Source organism: Lissotriton helveticus, chromosome 1_1, assembly GCF_964261635.1.
Source record: "Lissotriton helveticus chromosome 1_1, aLisHel1.1, whole genome shotgun sequence".
In the NCBI taxonomy this organism is placed as follows: domain Eukaryota; kingdom Metazoa; phylum Chordata; class Amphibia; order Caudata; family Salamandridae; genus Lissotriton; species Lissotriton helveticus.
The window spans coordinates 630127792-630148482 of record NC_136057.1 but is presented as its reverse complement, the minus strand read 5'-3'; the positions used below and the strand labels follow the sequence as shown (position 1 = coordinate 630148482).

Below are 20691 nucleotides of genomic sequence, written 5' to 3'. Positions count from 1 at the left end.
GGTGTCTTTGGCTACTGGATTGTCGGCTTTAGGTGACCTAGCCAATGCTATGAGACCCATAGATGACCTCTTCTGTAATGCAAATGAGTCAAGTGAGAGTCTCTTTTCTGCCAGTTGAATCTCGTGCACCAACAGTGACTCCGCCCTCACTGGAAATGCGTCCAATGTACCTTTTGCACTTCCCCCCGCCATGGAGTCCCTCGCCTTCCTCCTACTCATCTTATTAAATAAATAAATAAATCACAATTCGCGAATAACCCCAAATGACCCAAAGTCCATCCGCCCAGACCACAGAATCCAAGATCTAAAAAGCACTATAGGGTTCTACTCCGCTCCTCTGTCATTTCCCACGGGTGAGTATCCACGATAACAACTTTTACTCTCTCCTACTGTAATAAGCTATTAAGTCATTAACAGTCTGAACAGTCCCAGCGGGGCACAGTGAAGATTTCCTCACCTCGCCTTACCCGATGTGTGATAATAGAGTCCAGGCGTTGGGATCGATGCTCGGAGGTTCGTGAGAGGGTTCTAAACTCCAAGGAGGTTAGTGGGGTAGCCCAGCCTCTTCCGGCTTCTGCGGGCATCCCGCGCAGCGGTAGCCCGCACCCCCTCTAATGCACCTCCTGGTGCCAACAGCGTGCTCCCGGCGTCACCGCCGCAAAGGCTGCTGGGGGTTGTAGTCCCCCGATGTCGTTGGGGAAAATGGTGGCTCCCAGCAGTGTTCGGTGGTTCAGCAAGCCCCGCCACAAGCAGCAAACAGCGTAGCAGGCAAACGGTGAGTTAAGGGTGACAATTACAAAGGATGCCCCTTATCACCATTGTTGTTTGCACTGCCTATGGAGCCATTGATCGCATGGGTCAGGATGGATGCCCAGGTGAGTGTCTTTGAGTGGAGGGCTGGGCTGTCAGATAGGATTGCACTTTACACGGACGATATCCTGATTTTTTCAGGCCTACAGCTCTACAGACAAACCAAACTGCAGCTAGAAGCCTAATCGAAGAGCTCTCCCTTTCTTCTGCTAAATCTCTGCTGTCAGAGCTCAGGGCACAGCAGTCGAGTCGTCACATAGAAAGAGAGCCTTTATACACAGCAGAGGCTTGAAATAGCACTGCACAACTCACAGAAAAGCGCGTGGAAACTTGAATACGCAGTAAGGAAGAGGTCAGAAATTTCTTTTTTTCGTTAAAAAAAATAGTTTGAAGTTCTCCGGTTACGTGTTTTATTTTATTAAGATACGTTGTGTTCATCATGTATTCAGGTTAGATGCAAGGGACATGAATATCGTTGCACACTGCCTACTTGCGCAATTCCTTCCTGTAAAAGTGGTTACTTTCTTAACCTGTGCTAGCCAGCCTCCCTGTGGCATTCAAACCCCAAAATGCTGTATTACCATCAGCACATTTCATTAATCATCGTCAAAGTGAAATGATGGGCTCCTGCACAAAATTGCTTCTTGGAGCATTTGTATCGCTTTTGTTAATGACAAACTTTCAGGGCAGTTGTAATTCATGTTGCTGACACCCAGGCAATACCACGTTTTTCGGTTGGGTGTCTGCAAAATGAGATGCAACTGCCCTGTGCTTTGGAGCAGTTTTAGTTTTTCGTTAGTCAAATAGGTGTAATTATTGATGTTTATATGCCACTCATAATTACACTGAAATTATGAAAAGGTCACACGTAAGCAATCTGAAACATTGGCAGCTATGCGTCTGCAAACTCAGGAGGACCATCGATCACCAAGTCATTTCAGGCACAACAGGGTGGTAGGGCTACAACCTCCATCCACACTTTAGCCCTAGCCCTAAATTAGGAAAAGGGTGCTATATACCTACCAAATTCTGACTGTACATATTCTCCATATTTCTTACCAAGCTTTGATGTTTTCTTCGTTACGCAAACTGAAGTAATCAAATGGTTACAAGTAGAACACTATAAACGATAAATACATGTTCTTTTTACCCTATAAATTGCTGTACCAGCAAATTAAAATAAAGGCCATGACAAGACACGTGCATATGCGTCTTGACAGTACTGGCACTCATGTCATTCAGCAGATGCATGGATGCGTGCACCCACTAGGTGACGTGAGTTTCACGTTTTTGCTTTTTTTAATTTAACAGTCCAAGATGATGGACGCCACTTGGAGCGGTAAATAAAATTCTTTTTTGAGGACACTAATGGGCCCTCCAAGAAGTGTGAAAAAACAATAAAAATAAATATTGAAAAGACTGAGAAGTTGGCTAGTAATTGGATTAAGTCGGGGGAGCAACAAGGAGTGAGCAGTGTTAAATAAAAAAAAGCTGGGTGGTGGGAGAAGGGATAACAAAGGAGGGGAAACATCAGCATTCGAGAGAGAGCATATGCTACAGCAAGGTGGATTTGGCAGCGGGAGAAGCACACAAGAAGGAGAGTGCTGGAAAACACATGCACTCCCATAGAATTCTTAACAACAATGAAAGAAGCAGTTCCCTAAAAGTAAGTAGTGGAAATATACAAATCAGCTAATCAAAAGGATGGTTTGAGGGACAAACACAAGACGGGAAGACAAGACATTGAATGAGAAGCGACAAGAAAGTCAAAAATGTAAAGCAACAAGCAGTCTTTAAGTCCAGTACACGCTATTGGTATAGTCCAATTAGAAAATCTGCCATTTCTGTATGGCCATCCCCAAATTTTCGCATTTTGCTGGACCCTTTTTTTACTGTTTGTTCTCAGACTCTGCACACTGAGGCACTGCTGTCCCATGCCCAAGGAGAAATTGGCTAATTCGTTTGGCATATTTAACTTTTTTTTAAATAAGGTCATAGTATATGGTGCAGAAACTAGGCATGGGCGGTAAATTCCGTTTCGCTCGTAGATTTTGTGAAATGTAGGTAATTTTGCGTTCCGCGGAGAACACGGAATTGCCAAAAATTCTGCGATCCGCGGCTTCGTGGAATTTTTTGCTTGTTTGCGCTTTCAAAATGCGTGTTCGCAAGATATTTCTCCCCGAGCACGCAAACAGCGCTCACGAAAAGGAAAAAAAGCATTGCGAACAGGCAGAACAAGCAATTCCGCGTGTTCGCTGAACTTTTGCGTGCTCGCAGAGATTTTTTACCATTTCGCAGAGCTTTATGTAGCGCGACTACGCAAATTCCACCAAACCCTAGCAGAAACACATCCACTGGTATGAAAAAGCAACTGTCACACTTTTTGTGCCATCTCATTCTAGAGTCGTGGGCTATTCCTCTGGGGTCCAGTCTTACAGTGCTACTGATATTGCCCTTTCCATACTTGTTGATGTAGGTCGGAAGTTTAATGAGAAGACACACACACAGTGAGCAGCTTACACCTTCCACTTCAGGACGTGAGCATGAACGTTGCCAAATTACACTTTGATGATTTTAAATTTGAGTAAAAAAGTAACTACAGCAAACAATATTTTAACACCTTGCCCAATTTGCTAAAATTAATAAGAATGTTTAAAAAAGCTTACCAAATCATAGCCTCTTGATCTTGAAATGGTTTCAAAGTCACCGATTCCGCCATTCAGGGAAATGTCAGGTTCCATTTCAACAAACTTGCACTTCATCAGATTTCTAGGCATCCCAAAGCATCACTTTTCACTGATAATCCAAAACAATGAGCTACTCCTGCGATCCTGCAAGAACTACAGACTTTCCTATAAAATCAAACAAATATGTATCACATTTAATTTCAGAGCTCGAGTCTGTTCTCAGAACATGGTTTAACAGTCATGCATTAATACAAAGTTAACAAAATTAGGTTTTAATAAAAACATGTTTTGCCATCCAGAGGTGATTTCCCACCAGTTATGGCCACTGTTTTGCGGACACTTCATCAGGTCATAACCACATGTTATAACATACTGGAGAAAAGCAGAATTCCGGTATGAAATTCTGCGGGGCACAATTATAAGTGGCCCAGTGTTCCTGCACCAGGGATGTGGGAATTCTGCACTCAATTTTACTGGCCCGAAAATGCAGCCAGAAAAATTGCATTACGAAAAAGCTGAAGAGCATCCCAATCCCTTATCAACGTATGAGGGCAGCTTGTAGAGCCACATCCTCCCCTTCAAACCCCTCTGAATCCACATCCACATTGGCCACAGGATACATTTAACACCTGCTACGTACAGGTGGTAATAGTGCGTGTTAAACCCCTGGGATTCTAAATCTGTGTGGAATTCTGCCAGATAAATTTGGGCCCACGCACGTATTCCCCATTCCCTGGAGTTCAACTAAACATAGGAGGCAATATGTGCAGAAATAGCAGGAGGTAGCGGAAATTCGAGTGACTTTAAATGTTTGCAAATATTTCCTCTTCAGTTGTTATCAGGGCCTCAATGTTCTATTTCCTGGTTTAATACATACAAAGTTGTAGTAATGATTTCCAAATGACAGTCTTCTATTTTTGTTTATTTGCATTCAAATTGCTACACAAATCGGACCTTGCTAGATCAAGCTCTATCAAGCAAGTAGAAGGGCGATTCACCTTTTTTTATGTTCAATAAATTTATTAGTTATAGAGGAACATAAAAATAGTTAAAATACCATAAAAGGTGATACAAGTGATGAAAATTGAAGAAGGACGAAATAGCAATCATAAATATGTTGTAAGCAAAGTGAACCTAGACTAAGTCTTAACTGGATTATAAAAGAAGAACAGTTGAAGCATAGGGACCGTAGTAGACATCAAAGGTATCACCATGGGAGGAGAAAGAAACACATAAGAAACACATAAGAGAAAAGGAAAGAAGAAAATATGAAAAAGAGCGAGAAGGAAGATAGAAGAAGGGAAGAAAAGGAAGAGGAAGAAAAGGAAGGATCTACTGAGGGACTACAAAAACATACAATGACAACGCTCAGCTAGACGAGACGAAGGGATATTGATCAACTAAACCCTTCGAAGCTAAATTCATATATGAGTCTAAAGTTCTCCAAACACTATTAGAAATCGAAGGAGAAAGATGAGCCTCATCAACCGAAGTATGAGCACTTCTCAAAAAGGAGACCCATGCCCACCAAGTGTGATATGAGACAGAGGAAAAAGATTTCCATTCCATAAGAATCACTTTCACCGCAAGTCAGCAAAAGGTCCATTAATTGTGAGTCTAAGGAATCCAAGGGAAGGGGAACCCGGGAAGCCAGTGGGCCCAACATAATAATGGGAAAGGAGAGCTGGAATCGAAGATTAAAAATCAACTGAAGATGTTTATGTATTGAATCCCAGAAGGATTGAAGAAGCGAACACTCAAAAAACACATGTGGATAGTCACCAGCAGACAAACCACAACTCCAACAGAGATCATCTTCCTTCAAGTGAAGAGAGTGTAAGCGTACCGGAGTCCAATGAAGAAGATTGATAGAGAAAAATTTAGACTGGATTAAAGAAGGGGCAACTTTATTGCGGAGAGAAAGCTTCCCAATCAGCTGCCAAGAATCTGAAGAAATATGATTAGAAACTTCCTGATCAAAATGAGATAGCCATTTCTTCTGGGTAACCATACACAGGGCAGAGGAAGTGGAGGACAGGAATTTATAAATTTTAGAAGCCACATGACCCGATCGAGCCACAATTGGAATAACGTAATGGTAGGAGAGTTTGGATCAAGACGCAGTTTGGATATAGCACCTTTTATTTTCAGGAAGGTGTAAAAGTCAAAGTTAGTGAGGGAAAATTGTTGAGCAAGAGAAGCAAAAAGGCAACGGATCATTGTTTAAGTCAAAAAGATGACGTACTAGTGTAATCCTTTTAGTAGTCCAATAAGAGATCAACTTGGGATCAATAATAAATTTAATTCTAGGATTACGCCATAGAGAAGACTATCTCGATTTATGAATTGGAATAGCAACTCTCTTGTCGACTGTCTTGACTGCTGCAATGGTATCTAAGATGATCGAGCGAGAAAAAGGAATAGATAAGGTAGAGGTAGTTAAAAAGGAAGAAGGTGGTAAGGGAGTGGAAAGATCTTGTTCAATCAAGAACCAAGAGGGAATATGACCAGGGGCCGAGGAGAACCAGAGAGCTCCCTGAGAGGCTAAAAAAGCAGTTTGATATTTCTCCCAATCAGGAAAATTACAGCCACCCATATCATAAGGTTTCCTTAGAAATTTGTATGCAATCCTGGCTCTCTTCTCATTCCAAAGAAATTTGGAAGTAATGGAATCCACCTCATGAAAAAATAGAAGAGGAAAGCTTCACAGGGAGCATAGAAGACACAAAATTTATAATAGGTGTAATCATCATCTTCAAGGTTTGTAAACGACCCCACCAGGAAATATGTTTGGGGGACCAGGTATCTAAAAGATGCCGCACTTTAATGAGAGTTTGAGCTTCGTTGTAGGCTACTGTATCATAAATAGTGCTACAGAACCAGATCCCCAAATATTTAAGCTGTTTAGATTGCCATTTAAATCCTGCGGAACCCATATGTGCCGGAAAACAATAAGCATTTAGGGGGAACATTTCCGTTTTATCCCTATTAAGGGTATACCCAGAAACATCAGAGAAAAGAGAGATAGTGTCTGAAATCGCGGGAATGGCATGCTCAATATCATCTGAGAAAATGAGAACATCATCCGCATAGGCGGCAGTTTTTATACAATGTGGACCAAAAGTGAACCCTTTAATATCCAGATGGAGGTCAATTAATCTAAGGAGCGGATCAATAGATAATAAAAACAAAAGCGGGGACAGAGGACAACCTTGCCTGGTGCCTTGGCGAAGATTAAAAAACGAAGACGTAGCTCCATTAACCCTAATGTTTGCTCTAGGCTGAGCATATAAAGACATAGTCATATAGTCATATGTAAGAAAGGCCAAGAAACCTTGTCAAAAGCCTTCTCGGCGTCAAGGGTTAGAGCAGCCGCAGGAAGGTGCAATCTCTTAGCCGTACCCAAAATATGACAAAAGATACGAATGTTGTCTCTAGCCAAACGACCCTTGACAAAACCCGTCTGAGAAGGGTGAACGAGTTTAGGAATATATAATTCCAACCGCTTGGCTAATATCTTGGCAAAAATCTTTGCTTCCATATTAAGAAGGGAAATATAGGGCGATAATTTTTGGGATCAGATTGATCTTTACCCTCTTTCGGGATCACCACTATGGTGGCATCAGCTGCCGAACCCGAGACCGCTCCCCCTTGAATGAAAGCTTCAAAGACAGACTTAAGGCGAGGAACAACAGAGGAAAGAAAGGTTTTATAAAACATAATGGGAAAACCATCATGCTCGGGAGCCTTTCCAGACAGAGTAGCTTTAATTGCAGAAATATTTTCCTAAGAAGTAATCGGACCACCTAGTTCCTGACCGTCTTCCGCCGAAACAGATTGAATAGGAATTGTCTTTAAAAACGCTTGACAGTGCTCAAAAGAGGATTGGTTAGTGGGAGTATAAAGCTTACTATAAAAATCCCGAAAGACGTCAAGAATTTCTTTGGTTTGAAATTTGTTGACCCCAGAGCTGTCCTTAATGGAGGATATTTGAGAAGATTTAAAATTAGAATCCTGAAACTTCAATGTTGCTCCCGAAATTCGACCTGCACGATTTTTTAATAGTAAGCGTTTAGATTTTGGGGCCTGAACCCCAATATGAGCTCTCTTAGTAACAATAGTGTTGTAGGAATATTTTAAATTCTTAATAGTTTGTAAGCCCTTTGGGCATTAGAGCCACGATAAAGAATCTCTTGACATTTGATCTTATCTGATAAATCCGTAAGTTCTTTTTTGATGTCAGCATTTCTCTTCGCCATACATTTAATAATATGGCCCCGAAGGGTACATTTAAAAGCATCCCACAAAACTACTGGGGAACTAACCGAACGATCATTAACGGCAAAGAAATTTTCAATTTCTTTAGATAAAGCTAGAACCTGAGCTTCATCATGAAGGATTTCTGTATTCAGTCTCCAAGAGCGAGGTCCTTGCTTAGGAGCAAAGGACAAGAGAGAGAAGGAAACAGCAGCATGATCAGAGACGAGAATAGGATGAATGTGAGGGGAGGAAGACGACTGAACAAGAGACGAATGAACCAAAAGATAATCAATACGAGAGAAACTAGAATGCGGTGAGGAAAAGAAAGAAAAGTCACTACCTGTGGGATTATAAAGGCGCCAAATATCTTGGAGCTGAACAAAGGAACACATATTCAACATTTGCCTATGCGCTCTAGGAGGACGATAAGCAACGGCAGAATTCCTATCCAGCAAGAGATCTAATGGTAAATTTGAAATCACCACCAACAATGAGATTACCTTGACATGGTGTATCTACCATTTTTTTTTGCAATCGCTCTCCAGAACGAGGGGTCATCATCATTTGGAGCATAAATATTTAAAACAGAGATCATTAGTACCATCAGAAAGTCTGGACAATAACCAACGGCCCTCTGAGTCATGTTCAGCAGAGACCACTGAAAAAACAGAATTTTTAGAAATTAATGTGATTACACCATTCTTTTTGCCTAAGGCATCAGAGCATACAACATCAAGAACCCAATCTTTCCTCAGACATAAAGCCTCATTGTAAGAAACTTTCGTTTCCTGTAATAAAACCAAATCAGAAGATAAAGATTTACAGTAATCCAGAATTTTTGATCTTTTTACCGGATGATTTAAGCCCTTAACGTTAAGGGACAAAACATTCAAACCAGGCATACTACTGTAAAAGCAAAACACTCATAATACAGCGATAATAAAGGGAGAAAGAAAAATACAAAATCAAACAGCGAAAGATCCACCATCCACAACAGACAAGGGGAGTGACAACAGAAGATCCAAGAGAAGAGAGAAAAAGAGAGAGAAGAAAAAGTAGAGAAAGAAAAGGAAGAAAAGAAAAGCCAAAAAGGAGAATAGAGAGGCGAGAAGAAAAAAATTGAACAGGGGAGGTCTAAAAAGGACCAAGTTCATACCAGGGGGGACATGGAGAGGCACAGGAGGGAAACCACCAGTGGAGGAAGATAAACAATTCATGAAAGAACCCATAACGAATGTCGATAGAAAGACAAGGTGTATAGGGCTGACTGAGAGCAACTCGAAAAAATAGCATAAGTAAATTAATATAAGCATATTATAAAAATAAATACAAGCCAACCAGGCCAAGCACCTGTTATAAAAATCTTAGTTAAAGGTGGAAAAAAACTAAGCCATGGAATGAAATATAAGAAGTACAACAAGAATCAACCAGAGCCATAAAAATGCAATAAATACAAAATCATCACATGTAGTAAGATGAACAGCAAAACATGTAGAATATACTTATGAACTATGTATCTATCATTTATAAGAGGAAGATGAAGCGTAAAATAAATTGAGTGCTATAAGCAAATGCAGGTGAATACAGAGCATAACAAATTCAAAATGCATTGTAACATATATATCATGCTGCATAAGACAAGAAACAAAAAGAAAAAAGAAACCAGAAAAATATAAAACAATAGAGTACTAATTACCAATGAACAACACAAATCTGTCAAAACGAACACAAACACAACACTCGACAGGAAAGGACTGGACGAATGGATAGAAAAGGAGAAATGAGACATCTAAAAGACAGCCGAACATGGAACATGGAACAACATGAAAGATTTCAACCAAGATAATAAGGATCAACATGAGAGTGACGTAAAAGGAAATGGAGAGAAGACAGAAACAACAATATATAAAAGAAAAGAGAAACAAACCAAAGGCTATAGGATAACAATTTACAACATATTAACTATAAAGATTGACAGAAACCGTGTGTATACAAGGGAAAGTTAAGAAGAAAAACCAAGCATGGAGCACAGGAACATAGCAAACCACAAATAGAATGCAGTAGAACATCATAGAAAAAACAAAAGTGAGTCAAGATCCAGAAGGACCAGGAACAGGAGCGGAATCCATCTGAGACTCCATCTGATTATCGAGGAAGGAAGATAGGTCAGCAGGCTCGTCGAAGATTCTAGACCGGCCCTTAAAAGTGATCCGGAATTTCGAAGGACAAGCAAAGGAAAAGGGGATGTTCATGTCCGTCAGACGTTTCCGCAAGTTAAGAAAACCCTTCCTTCTAATGACCGTATCTCTGGCAAAGTCTTGTGATATTGAAATACGATGACCTTCCCAATGAACTACCTTGACCTTCCTCATGTGAGCCAAAATTTGTTCCGATTGTTGATGACGTAATGGTTTAAAAATGATCGCCCTAGGGTGAGGCGAGGATTTGGAACGAAAGGAAGGAACACGATGAGCCCGTTCAATCTCAAAATCTTTCTGAAACGAAATCTGCAAAGTACAAGGAAGCCATTGGTACATGAAGTCTATCATAGAGGGGGCTGACTTTTCCGCATTCTCCGGTAGGCCAAAAATTTGCAAGTTACTTCTACGATTCCGATCTTCCTGCTCCGTGAGGTCTCTCCGTAATGCCGCCATTGAGCGTTCCATTTGTAATAATGACCTAGAGTGCTGTTGCGCATTATCCTCAACACCACTTATACGTGTCTCCGCAGTCGAAACACGAAGGGATAAGGCTTTAAAATCATTCCTAATAGCCGCCACTTCAACTTGTAATAAGTCAGTATTGATCTTGGTAGATTGCGCAATATCATGAACAGCATTCAGGCGTGACAGAATGGTATCCAACGTAGAATTTGTGTCTTTTTGATTGGCCTCAGGAGGTGGAGAATTTTGTTTTGATCTCTTCAGAGAACCCTTGGAGTCTTTGGAATCCTTAGCATTCAGAGATAGACCCATATTGGCTGCCATAAGGTATAAGAGGCACAAAAAGCCACAATGGTCACACCAAAAATAATGTGGACTGGTAGAAAAAATGAGGAGGACCACAAAGGAAATATAATACGGACACAAAAAGACTGTAGTTTCACCCCTACCAACACTTTGGTATAGGAAAGGTATATTTCAAAAAAGGTTTCCCTTCAATCTAAAAATACTGTTCTATGTCTCCAATAATCTCTGTCTGGCATGGCCCATTGTAGAATCAAAGACGGAGTTTCGCTGCACTCACTGGTAGTTGATTGTAAGCTGTTGGTGTAATGAGGGTTCAAACAGTCGGGGTGCTCAGGAGGTTCACCTCCTGTCTGGGAGGTGCTGGCGTTAACTAGCAGAAAAACCTCACGAGGGTAAGGTGGGGGCTCTTGAGCACGCCAATAGAACGTAAGTGTAGGTATCAGCAAATTTAGTCCATGCGTATGAATAAAGTCTTGTGGTCATCAATTTTATTCAAAGTGTCCTCATATCAAATCATAAATGCGTTATTCCAAAAGTAGTTCTTGGTCACAAACGTGTTTCTCATGACAAAAATTGTTCGAACATAAGCTTCATTTTTTATGGCAGTACTGATTCACCCCGATGCATTTCGAGCCAATTTTGGCTCTTCTTCACGGGGTCAAGTGTTTAAAGAAAAACAAACCATATGTAACTGTAATGTGTCAGGAGACCGAGGCTAGTCTAACAAAATTTCAACTGAACAAAGAAACGTGCTGCATAAAATGGAGCGTGCTGAGAAAGAAGAAATGGGGACATGCCGAGTGAGGATCCAAAGTGACAACCGGGGTCAGAAGGGAGTATGAAAGTGCAGCAAACGTGGCGGATTGTGTATAAATATTGGTGATTAACACTATTGCTAGTTACTGGGTGTAAAGCAAGGTACTCAATGGCGTTGTGAATGAACTAAACAATGGGTCAATAAAGTGCACGTGAACTGCGGATAGTGCTGGATACTGCGTACGGGAACATGCGTCAATGGAAACTAAACTACTCACGGTGTAATGGAGTGTCAAGAGAGATATGAAAACTCGGCTTACCAAAGAGAATAAGTCTGCCGCTTTCAGTAGTTTGTGCGCCGAACCACCATGGTGAACGCCCGATTCTGCAATGGGTGTGTACGGGAATAAAGGGTACGTGAGCATAGAAATAGGACTGACGCTGGCAACAGTGAAAACGGACTACCATCGTGCCGTGTTAGTTGAGTGTGAGATGGGAGAAAAGTGTGTGTGGCTGTACCACGAAAGAAATACACAGAATGAGGGGGGGGGACCGCAAAAATGGACGGAGTGTAAACATGATCTGATGTGTATATACAACGTAACAGAAAAGGATCTGAAATACAACTAGGGCATTGTTATCTAACTAAACATGACTTCATTATAAAAAACATGTCAGAAAAAGAAAAAAAAAATCCGGTTAATTCACGAGTTTCTTTTGTAATTCAAGGGGCTTGGTCATTAACACTTCTAAAATCAAGCTCCATTATTTTAATCCCAGTAGGAAAGCCAGTCGTACACTCACCCTCAATGAAGAGCCATTAGAGCGAGTTAAAATGTTCGACTATCTTGGGATTAGGATATCCGACCAACTCAAGTGGAATCCACACATAGAAAAAATGGCTCTAAACCATAAACGGGTTGTGGGTGTCATAAGCAGGGAGCATAGATCCTCAGTATCAAGACCCATAGCTCCTGCCTTAGAGATCTATTCTGCTAAAGCAGTAGGCAGTGCACTGTATAGGGCAGAGCTCTGGGTTTTCAATAATGTTGACTCCCTCGTAATGGCTGAAAACAAATTTTATAAGGAGCTTTTGTCTATCCCCAAGAGTACCCCTAGCAAGCCCATTCAATACGATCTTGGACGCAGATCTATCGAAGATCTTATAATTCTGTGCCCGCTTCTCTACTGGGCCCGCCTGTGGCGCACACCAGAGCTAGAGTGCTACGCTGACGGCCTTAAAGAAGTTATGAACTTGCAGGGGTCACAAAAAATTGTCTGGCTCTCTAAAATGAAGGAACTCCTTACGGCCATTGGATTATGGGTAGTGTGGGAGTCTGGTGCTTCAATATCTAGACTGGAAGTCAAGCGGGCTTACTGACTGTGGGTTGATGCCCAAGAATCTAGAGCGGATAACTTGGGTAGACTTACTGATGAGGTTCGACTGCATAAGACCGTACCCTTGCTTGAACCCTATATGGACTTCATTAGAAAACCCAAAGTTAGGGCTTTATATGTTCAGTTTAGAATGGGAACCCTGCCAGTTCGTGAATGCACCTCAAAATGGAAACCTCCCTACCAAACACCTGCCACCTGCCCGCACTGCAGCACTGAGCTTCAATCCATCCCACATGTCTTTTTTGTCTACAGTGCCTACAAAATGCCCAGATCCAAATGGCTAAAACCTGTCTGTCGCCTACTTGAGACCAGAGGCTATGCCCCAGCGTTAAGAATTTTACAATCCAACCTTAATACAGTATTGGCGTGTGGGGTAGCCAAATTTCTTAGCTGGGCATGGGTGATCAGATTTAAAGCTATGTGATGAAATCCTTTTTAGGTAATCTCCTGTTTTTTTTCTTTTTTCCTCAAACAACACAAAGCTGTAAATGGTTTAATACTGTTTTATCTTGTCTTTTTAACTATTTATTAAGTGTTTTTATCAATAATATGAATTGTATTTTTATGCGCTTTTAAGATATTTCTATATCGAAATAAAGCTTTGTATACAGTAATATAACTAGGAAAAAGAGTGAAAATAGGATAATGAAAGAAACTGTGAGCAGAGAATGGGGGCTGAACAGGTTGAAACTGCGGGAACAAAGAATATAGGAAAGAAAGCGGAGAAATAAAAACAGAAAAAAGAAAGGAAGAGAACAAGAAAAAAAAGAACAGAAGGAAAGGAAAGAAAAGGAAAGAAAAGGAAGAAAATGGAAAGCTGCCATGGAGGGAAGAGGGGATCTTAATCCGAGCGAGTGCATTTAATAAGAATTAAAGGAAACTACTGTATTCCAATCTTTCATTGAGTCCTTTAGGAATGATCGTATGCATTTTGTGGATCCAAAATAGTTCTTTGTAAAAGATATTTCTTCGGGTCGATGCCAGTTGGTTTTTACACGACCTCCAAAATCTGGAAACGATTTGGCTGAGTGTGTGCTTTTGCTGAATGTAATGAACTGCTAGACTGGATTTTAAATTCTTTGTTCGGATGTTGCTACGATGTTCAGTTAGTCTTATTTTGATCTTGCGCTCCATTTTGCCCACATATGGGAGACCACATGGACATTTTAAAAGATAAATCACATTGCTGGTGTCACAAGTTGCATTGACCTTCAAGCGAATTGGGGTCCCTTGGGAGGGATGTAGTGCAATAGTTCCAGGAATGATATTTTTGCAATTCGAACAGTTGTGACAAGGGATCGTGCCTTTGTAAACTTTTGGTTCCTCTTGTCGTGATTTTAACATCTGTTGAAGATTCTTAGATCTTTGGTATGCAAATATGGGTTGGTGCTGGAAAATCTGGTTCTAATTGAAACACTTGCCAATGGTTTTTAATGATATTTTTGATCGTTTTGCTTGCTGTCAAAAATTTGGATACAAACACACTGCGTGTTTCTGATGCTTCTTTAGTGGCTTTAGGCTTGAGCAAGGTGTTCCGCTCGATTTTAGTTACTCTGTCGTGTGCTGTTTTTACTATTTGAACAGGGTAACCTCTTTTTGAGAATTTGTCTGTAATCATCTTACTGTCTTGATTGTAATTATCGACTGTGGAAGAAATTCTCTTGGCTCGTAATAGTTGTGAAAATGGTAAATGTCTTTTCAAACTGGGTTGATGGAAACTTGTATTGATGCAGAAAATTGATGCGATCAGTGGATTTGGTGTAAATGGATGTTTCCAGAACACTACCATGGAGTTTGATGTCGACATCCAGAAATGAGATTTTTGTAGGGCTAATCGTATGAGTCACTTGTATTCTGTCGTTTACAGCGTTCAGTGTTTGAATGGCAGAAACCAATTGTGATTCTGTGCCCGACCATATTAGGAAAATGTCATCGATGTATCTTTGATAAAATTTCAGATTGTTTTTCCAGTGTGGAATGGTGAAAGTTTCACATTCATGCATGAATAAATTGGCGTAGGCAGGTGCTGCGCAATTTCCCATTGCTACTCCAGACAATTGGATGTAAAATTTGTCTTCGAACTTAAAATAACTATGGAGTAAAGTAAATTGAAGAAGTTCCATAAGGAAAACTTGAAGGTTTAAAGGCTTAGTCGACTGTAGTAATGCTGTTTCGACTGATTGCAAGCCGAGATCATGGAGTATAGATGTATACAACGAATTAACGTCGATGGTACATAGCAAAACGGGTTTGGATTGATCAGCCTGTAGTTTAGTTAAGAAACGGTGGTGTCTTGCAGGAAACTGGGCATTTGTGTTACTGCTGATTGTAAATGTCTGTCCAAGTAAGTGCCTATCGGCTCGTGGATACAATTTGTCGTACTTACTATTGGTCAGAATGGTGGTTTTTATGGATGTTTGTGCACTTTTGGAACCATATAGAGACACGGAATTTGAGGGTGGGATTTAGATAAGTATCTTCTGTCTTTGTCTGTAATAGTTCCATCAGCAACAGCTTTGTCAATGAAAGACTGGAGAGTAGAGTTGTATTCTACAGTAGAATCGTTGTCAATTTGTAGATAAGTGTTGGTGTCTTGTAGATGTGCGTGTACGCTCTCTAGGTAGAATTGAGTGTCGAGGATGACTAAGGTGCCACCCTTGTCTGCTTTACAAATTGTAAATGCTGGATTGTTAGCCAGTTGGGTTATGGCGATATTCTCATTTTTAGTTAATTCGATTTGTGTTGTTGGGTGCGAGTCTTCATATCTTGTAAATCTTTTTGGACCAATACTTCAAATAGGTCAAGGGTTTTGTGGCTCACTGGAGCCACAAAACCAGACAGAATCAGACAACCTTGAAATTCTCACTGTTCTGGAGATGATGGAGATGAAGCGGAATAACTAAAACCGGGTCCTGTTAACAGGTGGAGACAATTAGCACCATCTGCAGCACACACTGCAATATCAATTTTGAACAAGCATTTTCAGACAGCAGTGGCGCAAAGGTGTCCAGTGACTTGAAGAATGCTGTTGTGCCACCTCACCATTCCAACAACTTATTCTGTCTGCAAGATTGTCCTAGCTTTACTCAGTTAGAAATTCAGGTAGTATGTGGAAAGCTGCGGACTGTTAGGCTTGAGTTCCACCATGAGGAATCAGCTCTTCTTTGTGTCATGAATGACTTTAGTCTGGCTACAGATGAAACAGTTGCCCACGTTTTCCAAGAGGAGCTATATTTGACACCATTAATCACCCAGTCTTACTCACCCGCCTTGCAGACAAAGGATCTGGGGTAACAGTCATCCAGTGTTTCCGAGTTAGTGTTTTTACAGATATTAACTTAATCGAGTTTCAAGGTGGCCTTTTTCTTCTTTATGTCTTCTTTCATCTAGAGCACAACAGGCTTTGGCACAGTGCTTCATGGCTGCCTTCATCTGAGCATCCAAAGGTTTTGCCTACTTTTTAGGCCAATTGCACTTGCTTCTTTTTTAGGCAGATTGCGAAACCTGGGTATTCCAAGAAGGCAGCTTGAAGGGTGTGGCTCTCATGAAGTGGTGTGGGAAATAGGCCAGTATTTCCTCAGACTGCTAGTCACTAATAATGGGGGTACCAATAACTCCCGAGCAAGAGAAAACTCAGCACATTACACACTGGACCCCGAGGATCTTTTAAGAAATGGGAATTCTAGAACCAATTCCAACAGTAATCCCTCGTTTGGCCCCAGATTTTTGGCTGCTTTCAGCAGCTAAGATTTCCTGGTGAGTATTCAGCATATCCCCAGTGTTGCTACAAAGCTCATAATTATAATGGGGCTGGGGTTACTTCATCCAAACGGTGACAGATATCCCAACCGCCAAAATATAAATCCCATTACATATAAAAGCATTTAGATTTCGGCGGACAGTATATTTGTCACCATTGTGACAGAGTAACCCATCCGTGGTAATCTAAATCAGGCCCAAAGTGGCCACTTGTTATGAGGATCCCTCGATGAAAGACTTGGAGAACTGGACCCCAAAAATGAACAACTCAGTGTGGCCAGGTTCCATGAGATGCTGTCCCTGATCAGTATTCGCTGTGAGAAACTTAAGGTTCAAAGGGGATTTTAGTCTCTTTTCAGCCTGAGGAAAAAAAAAAAAAGAGTGGGAGCTCCTTCTTTAGTTACTTGATGGTATTTTAAAAGACCAAACCAGAAATATGTGATCACTGAGCTGGTGCTGGCTAGAACGTTATGTTTTTTCATTATGTATTTGTATAGCGCACATTGCAGCACCCTGAAACAGAACAGTTATTTGATCAATTCATTGGCTCCCAACACAACCTTAAAGTTCTGCAAGCAGTATCCATGGTCTAGTCATCCTTGTAGAAAAAACACTAACCTTCCCCTTGGGCTTTGCTTGGGACAAGGCATGTTACCAGCTGCTCCATCATTTAGAATGAACAGAACTGTAGTGGGGAGGGCAATCAGGGGTGGCGCTTCATTCCAGTGCTACTCTTCCCAATCTCGAATGGGCATTCCAGGGATCTCTCTTCACTAAGCAGCCATCTCATATTCAGAAAATCTTTATGAACGGAGTCCCCATCTCTCTAGTCAGTTAAAACTTGTAGTACTGAAACTCAGTTATGTAAAAACAAGGCAACAGGTTCTGGAATGGCATCAGGACGACCCGAATCCTGCTCCAAGTTAGAAACCAGCTACCCCTCAAAAGAGCTATTGACTGTTGCCTTTGACACTCAACAGCACTTCGGCTGGGGTTGTGCTGTATACATGCTACAGAATGCCAAAAGTCGTATGACAATTGTCAACCACTTTAAAAATGGTCCCAACATAAAACAACTTTCGTTTATCAATATCCTCCCCGAGCAATGAATTGTGAGGTTTTTTCAAAGAATACAAAAAAAACGAATCTGGCTATTTACATTGATCATGTATGCGCAACTTAAAAGACAGTGTGTGCATGGATATTATAAAAGCAAGCGCAGAAAGCAGAGGTAAAGAAGAAAACGTCAAAAGGAACACAGGATCTTCCAGGAACAGAAAAGACATCAAAACCCTAGAGCATATACAAAAGATAAAGGAACGCTACAGTATCCCAATATCCCTGTGAGCCTGGGTCACGTATATAAGCAGACAAAACAAGAGGGTCCTTCCGGTAAGTAGCATTAACCACTTCGCTGCTAGGCCTTTTCCCCCCTGTGCTAAGCCTATTTTTGGCTATTTGGGATAGTTTGCGCGTAGGCCCCTGTAACTTTTTGACCACATAAGGTATCCAGGCCAAATTTGCGTCCTTTTTTCCCCAACATCATAAGGATTCTAAAGGTACCCAGGGTTTGTGGATTTGCCGGGAGGGGACCCAGAAATTAGCCAAAATGTAGCGAAGTTTGTTTTGGGGGAGGGAGGGGGATTGGAAAAAAGGGCTCCAGATGAAAGTGTCTGGTTTTTCCCTGCAAATGGTATCAACAAAGGGGTTGTGGGGCTGAAATCACCATTTTCCCAGATTTCAGGGACAAGCAGACTTTTGTCAGAAAAACAAAAACCTTTTACTCAGTTTTTGCATTTTTCTGGGACATAGCCTATTTTTGCTATTTTTTGTGCTTTCAACCTCCTTCCAGTTAATGGTAGAAATGGGTATGGAAACAATAATGGATCCTGGAAAACTATACATTTTAGAAAAGTACACAACATTCTGAATTTATCAAGGGCTCATTTGTGTAGATCCTTCAAGGTTTCTTCATAGACACTAACAGTTAAATATAGGAAAAATTGAAAATGAGTTGACAAAAACAGCCATTTGTGCCAACGTTTTCACCTGTAACTTCTTCTAATTGTGACAGCTGTTTGAAAGCGATATACGTTACATCCCCTAGATCATTCTGGTTGTGGGCATATATAGGACTTGTAGGTTCACCAGGAACCTTACGAACCGAGAGCCAATAGCTGAGCATCGTCTTACAATGGTTTTCGTTTATGTTCCGGGTTTATAGCAATTAATTTGAGAAAATATATACATGGAAAAATCGGTATGAAAGACACCTATGTATTTCTGAAACTGGAACAAAAAATAGAGTTTAGAAACAGTAAATAGCATGAGACATATAGGTCATTTTTCAAAATGACTTTTTTACACATTGTCTTTTATTTGGAAGGCAGAAATGCATCGAAAGTCAATAGGTGATAACAGTTACCCTATCTCCCGATAAAAATGGAACCTCACTTGTGTGGGTAGGCCTAGTTCCTGTGACAGGAAACGGTCTAAAACGCAACGTGGACACACTTTATTTTTACCGTGAAAACTGACCCTTTTTTTGCAAAGTGCCTAGCTGTAGATTTGGAACCCTAGCTCTGCTGGCACCTAGGGAAACCTAGCAAACCTATACATTTTTGAAAAGTAAACACCCAGGGGAATCCAGGAAGGGGTGACTTGTGTGGCTCTCACCAGGTTCTGTTACCCAGAATCCCTTGCAAACCTCAAGATGTGTCCAAGAAAACACATTTTCCTCACATTTCTGTGTTGGAAAGTTCTGGAATCGGCGTGGATCTACATCATTCCACCCACCCCCGCTTTCCCCAAAGTCTTCCGAGAAAAACGGTTCCTCACTTGTGTGGGTAGGCCTAGTGCTCGTGACAGGAAACGCCCAAAACTCAATGTGGACACACCACATTTTCATTCACAGTGAAAATTGACCCTTTTTTTGCAAAGTGCTTTGCTGTAGATTTTTAACCCTGGCTCTGCCGGCACCTAGGAAAACCCAGCAAACCTATACATTTTTGAAACTAGACACCCAGGTGAATCCAGGATGGGGTGACTTGACTGGCTCTCACCAGGTTCTGTTACCCAGAATCCCTTGCAAACTTCAAAATTTGTCCCAAAAAAAACACATTTTCCTCACATTTCTGTGGTGGAAAGTTTTGGAATCTTCGTGGATCCACAAAATTCCACCCACCCCGCGTTGCCCAATGTCTTCCGAGAAAATTGGTACCTCACTTATGTGTGTAGGCCTAGTGCCCGCAGCAGAAAAAGGCCCAAAACGCACATTTTGACAGTGAAAACTGACCCTTTTTTTGCAAAGTGCGTAGCTGTAGATTTTGAGCCCTAGCTCTGCCAGCACCTAGAGAAACCTAGCAAACCTATACATTTATTAAAACTAGACACCCAGGGAACTCCAGGGAGGGTATGGCTTGGGCCGATCCCCCAACGTTTGCTTACCCAGAATCCCCTATAAACCTCAAATTTAGCTGTAAAAAAAACACTTTTTCCACACATCTTTGTGTGTGAAAGTTGTGGAATCACTGGGCTGACACAAATTTCCTACCAGCCAGTGTTCCCCCAGGTCTCCAGATAAAAATGGTGCCTCACTCGTGTGGGTGGCCAAGTACCAGCAACAGGCAAGGGCCAAAAACATATTGAGGTGACATCAAAATTGCCTATCACAAAACAACCTGGTTTTGCAAGGGGGGTCGCCTGGGTTTTTGGCCCAATGCTCAGCAGCCAGCTAGGGAAACCTACCCAACCCACGCATTTCTGAAAACTAGACACCCAGGGTATTACAGGGAGTTATGGCTTGTGTGGCTTCCCCTGCTTTTTCTTACCCAGAATCCCCTGCAAACCTCAAATTTAGTTGAAAAGAAATCACTTTTTCCACACATCTTTGTTTGGGAATGTTGTGGCATCACTGGGCTCACACAAACTCAATAAATACTGAAGCCCATGAATATTTCCGAACCTGATTTCTATTGGACTCCTATGATCAGGTCATCCCCTGCTGATCTTTCTTTTCCTTGTTTTCACCTTATTGTTTCCACTTGTCTTGC

The 20691-nt window shown here is 41.3% G+C and overlaps 1 protein-coding gene across 2 annotated transcripts in view; it reads right to left on the bottom strand.

The window, feature by feature from the left end:
* The window catches only part of PROSER2 (proline and serine rich 2), a 235289-nt gene that overhangs the window by 196785 nt on the left and 17813 nt on the right, over positions 1-20691 (bottom strand). For both annotated transcript variants that reach the window (XM_078674153.1, XM_078674154.1), the window contains exon 2: positions 3477-3662. In XM_078674153.1, the coding sequence (XP_078530279.1) occupies positions 3477-3587 (111 nt within the window). In that variant the 5' untranslated portion in view covers positions 3588-3662. The remainder of the gene's footprint in view (positions 1-3476; positions 3663-20691) is intronic.